Source organism: Charadrius vociferus, unplaced genomic scaffold (genome assembly GCF_000708025.1).
Source record: "Charadrius vociferus isolate BGI_N301 unplaced genomic scaffold, ASM70802v2 scaffold218, whole genome shotgun sequence".
Lineage (NCBI taxonomy): Eukaryota > Metazoa > Chordata > Aves > Charadriiformes > Charadriidae > Charadrius > Charadrius vociferus.
This window is the reverse complement of record NW_009650084.1, coordinates 486,285-490,828: the sequence shown is the minus strand read 5'-3', so window position 1 is coordinate 490,828 and position 4,544 is coordinate 486,285. Positions and strand designations below refer to the sequence as shown.

At 36.0% G+C, this 4,544-nt stretch overlaps 1 protein-coding gene across 2 annotated transcripts in view; it reads left to right on the top strand.

Annotated features, from left to right (window-relative positions):
- TFDP1 (transcription factor Dp-1) overlaps nt 1–3,174 on the top strand; it is a 48,203-nt gene extending 45,029 nt beyond the window's left edge. For both annotated transcript variants that reach the window (XM_009892126.1, XM_009892127.1), the window contains exon 11: nt 1,834–3,174. In XM_009892126.1, the coding sequence (XP_009890428.1) occupies nt 1,834–1,981 (148 nt within the window). In that variant the 3' untranslated portion in view covers nt 1,982–3,174. The remainder of the gene's footprint in view (nt 1–1,833) is intronic.
- Nucleotides 3,175–4,544: the final 1,370 nt, after the last annotated feature.

Sequence of the window (4,544 nt, the reverse complement as noted above, 5' to 3'; positions counted from 1 at the left end):
TCCTGCTACCCAAAAAAATGTGGGGATTTATACCTGTTTTGTGCTTGGGAACTGAAGCTTGAGTAAGAATACTGCCAGAATATCTTTAGAGAAGCAGAACTTATATGGTACATAAAATCTCCTGTTTTCACTAAGGTTCCTTCTGTGATAATGAGCATGGTGTTAGTAAAAAGAGGCCATGTATTTTCAGACTTTGAAATTTGAATAGACCACTACTAGCCAGAGGCCAATAGAAAACCAGAGGCTGACTGTGTTTCATTATCTTGGTGAGAAGCACAAGAGCTCCTACCACTTCTGTTTCTTAGGAGGTTGGAAAAGGGGAATGACAAATTAGGTTTAATTATAGTACATACTCAAATATTCACGGCCATAGGAAACTACAAGATGTATAGCTTTTCTGGTACCAAAAATTGCTGCCAAGGCAACTGAAGGCTGTAAATTTATTTAGCAAGCTCTCTAAAGAAAGTCTGCAGAAGACTGAAGATGCTGCTACCAATGCCTTTATCCCAATTTCTTTGTCTTACTAGGATACTCAGGTTGTGAAATCCAGTTCCGTTTTTGTCAAAGAGGTTTTTGGGTTTGTACTTTCAAAGTTCACAGGAACACAAGAATAATCTTTTTTTTCTTCTTTGATTTTGAAACTGCTTCTACAGATAATTATGGAGAACCTGTTATAAGTCATCTGACTACAGCTAGACAGATATCTTAGTATCTTTCTTTTGAATAAGTGTGCAGAACAGCAGGAACTTTTGAAAGTGTCTTAGTGGATATGTTTTCCTTGTGAGCTTGTAGGGTGTGTCCCTGCAATTTCATTCTGTGTGTACATGACTGATTATGTGCATTAGCTGGATTTAAAAATGACTAAGAAATGTATTTTTGAAAGCAATTTTTTAATGATGAATGTCTGTCTCACATTTTTCAACATTTCGCATTTTCTCAAAAATTTGTAATCAAGTTTAATAGTTTATTACACTATTGAAAAAGTAAACAATAAAAAAGATGGGCAAAGTAGCAAGTGATAATGGAGGCAGGAATGTTCTGACTCTATTAAAATAAAATACTTCTGGATACAGTTAATTCCTTTAGGAACAAGACATTTCAGACCGTATCTACAGTGTGTGTGTGTGTATTTTGGTGGAAAAAACCCACAACATTAAAGTAAGAAAGTGGATACTCTCTAATCTACTTGCTGATCCAGGAGGTGGATTTTCATTGTAAGGATACTCTCACAGAGGGAAAAATACGATGCCGAAGAGGTTGTTTGGTTTCTGTTTGGTTTTTTTGTTGCTTTTTTTTAATTAGAGAAGAAAAGCATAATGAGAAGAAAACAATTTCAAGTTAAAAATACAGCATATGTAGCAATGATCGTTTGCCATGTAATAACGAGGAATTAAGGAGAAGTTACTAATTCCTCAATTTTCCAAGTCTTCAAATCAAGATTAGTGCTTCTGAAAGACGTGATTCACTGGTGATGCAAGTGTCCGTTGCTACATAAAAATATCAAAGGACTTAGATAGGTGTGTAGCCTTAACTCTAAATGTACTGTAGAAGAAACCTGGAATGCATACTTATAATGCACCTATGAAAGGATTTAATCTTTATATTAAACCTAAAGCAGGAAACATAATAAGAACCATTTCAGAATTACTTCAACTGTTTCTGCTTTTGAAAAACAGCTTGGACATATATTAAAGACAATTTATACAGCAGGACTGGCAGATTCATTAAAGGAATGGAATAGATATATGATTATATTTGAGAGCTCAGTAAACTGGGAAATATCATTAAGAAATGCCAACTGGTCTCTTTTTTTTTTTTGTTTTTTTTTTTTAGTGACTTTTCCAATGGTGGAGATGGGATGTTGGCTACAAGCTCCAATGGATCTCAGTACAGTGGCTCTAGAGTTGAAACACCAGTTTCTTATGTTGGGGATGATGATGACGACGATGACGATTTTAATGAAAATGATGATGACGACTGATGCCCTTTGCTTGTAGACTATTTTTTGTTAAAATTCAGCAAGCTTCAGGAATAAATTGTTCTAGGGAGAAGTGTCTCAAATTACTTTGCCCCATCCCTCAAGGAGAATATTGGTAAGCAGTTCTGAGTTTAGAAATTGCACCTCTGATAAGCAAACAAGGATTGTTTTATGTAGGATATTTTTAAATGTGGTGTGGATGTGTGTTTTTGATACCAGTGTGTTAATGCAGAGCCTTTATTTACTCTTGTTTTAGGGGTTTTTGGTTTGTTGGTTGTTTTTTTGTTTGGTTGTTTTGTTTTTTTTTTTACTTGAAGGAAAATGGATTTTGCCCCAAATGTTCTTGCGAAGTTTGCTAAAGAAAATGTAGACACATCATTGAGAAATAAAATGCTGTCCTTCTGTGGAAAATGAATACACTGAATGGCAATTTATTTGGAGTGTATTTTGATTATGCCACTTTTTGAGGGATAGTGAGCTAATGTAGTAGTGTTTTTTGTTAATCACGCAGTGTCCAAAGAACCAAACAAGAAAGATACGTCCTACTTTTTTACATGTTAAATTCCAGAAATGTTGTTGTGAACTTATTTTCCCTTAAATTATATCTAACATTATGATTCCATCAAGTTTATATACTTTTCACTGTATGTTGGGACATATGAATTACAAAGTTTTTGGCAAATGTTTACTGCCAGTTGGTGCAGCTATATAAAATGTCTTGAAGGTTTGGAATGATTTATTGCTTATGGAAAATTTGCCTGATTTCTTACAGGCAGACTTTGGAAACTTTTTATTATATAGTTGTTTACATACTTATAAGTCTATCATATAAAGACATGTACTGAAACAAATGTTTGTATTTGTTTCATAAGCATCTTCCTGTAATCTATTATAAAGTTGAAATTAAATATAGAGAATGTTTTAAGTTTTTTAACTCAAAATTTGTCAATCATTTTTAATAGTTCATTTTTATAAAAGGAATTTCAGGGCAGGTGGTAGTCTTTTTAAATTTATTCACAAACAATTAACTGCACAAATACTGTCAGCTGCCTATTCTAAGACAGTAGTCTTTTTATTGAAACACAAATAAACTTTTCTGTAATATTTTATGGAATATAAAGAGACTATAATTGTTTGACTTGTTTAACCTTGGCACTGTTAGTTTTTATTAATAAAACGCGCATGGGCATTTTTAACAAGCTCTGTGGTTTTTCTAATTTTAGGGTTATTTTAGAACATTTCACTTCCTCTCGTCACAAGACCTAGAATTAACTGTCTCAGGATACAGCATCTATGCTACAGAGGGCCCAGATTTTTTTTCTTTGATTTAGTAATTTGTCCTTATAGCTCTTGGTAACTTAAGATGCAAAAAGCAATATCTTACCCTGTATACTCTCTTCTTTCGTGTCTCCTTATTTCAATCGTGTTGCTCTTCAGCGTGTCAGGCCTATCCTAGTACTCGAATGCAGCTTCTTGGTTTAAAATCTCACACTTGCTGTCCTAATTTTTCATCCGATATTCCTCAATCCTAGCTTCCCGTCATACATTCCCATGTCCTCAAAACAGGTCTTCATCTACTTTCCGTATACTTCCACCTGAAACCTCTTTGTTAGATCACCTCCTCTTCTCTTACCAGAAAGCACGGGTTACTGAACTGGCTCAGTCACTCTGCAGGCTACTGTCAGAGTCAGGATTTGTTGCTTCCACAGACTTCAGGGAGTCGCTGCAAGGACAACTTACAGTCTAATTACTGCTTTGTCTGTGGTGAGGGCTGCTGGATGCACTTAAACCCTGTGGTAAATATGAAGTGTTACGCGTTTTGTTTCTCTGAGGGATTATGCTTTGGCAAATCTTCCGTGGTAAGGGGATGTGGGTACTTACTACAGAGCAGCTGATATGCAGTGAACGTTTTCTAATTTTATCAAACTTGTTGTTATATGAGTGAACCAAGCAAATTACTTAATTTTATGGGCCTGGGAATGCCATTTGAGGGGGGAGGGGCAAATTGGATGCTTTGCTTGTCCCTGAAGATGTCATTCTTTGCAGTGCTAATGCTAGAAGCAAGGCTTTTGTCACGGTTGAGTCAGCTGATTCAAATTATCTTTGCTGTTGAATGGCAGTTTTATCTGCGCACTCCAACAATAGTTATCAAGGAATTTTTGATAATCCAAGGGTATTATTCCACTTTTCCCTTAAGTTCTAGATCTCCAGTGTATGATCCAAGATTTAGCTGTAAAGGCTGAGTACAGGGATGTTAGGTAAGGAAGGCTGAAAGCATCTGACAGTGTCCTTTTGATCCTTATCAGTGGAATAGACCTCAGATGAGACAAGGTCAAGGTGAGAGGTCAAAGTGTGGCAAAACATGCATTTCAAGACGTTAGAATCATCGAGGTTGGAAGGGACCTTTAAGATCGAGTCCAACCATTAACCTAACACTGCCAAGTCCACCACTAAATCACATCCCTCAGCACCTACACAGCACATCTACCCGTCTTTTAAATACCTCCAGGGATGGTGATTTAACCACTTCCCTGGGCAGCCTGTTCCAATGTTTGACAACCCTTTC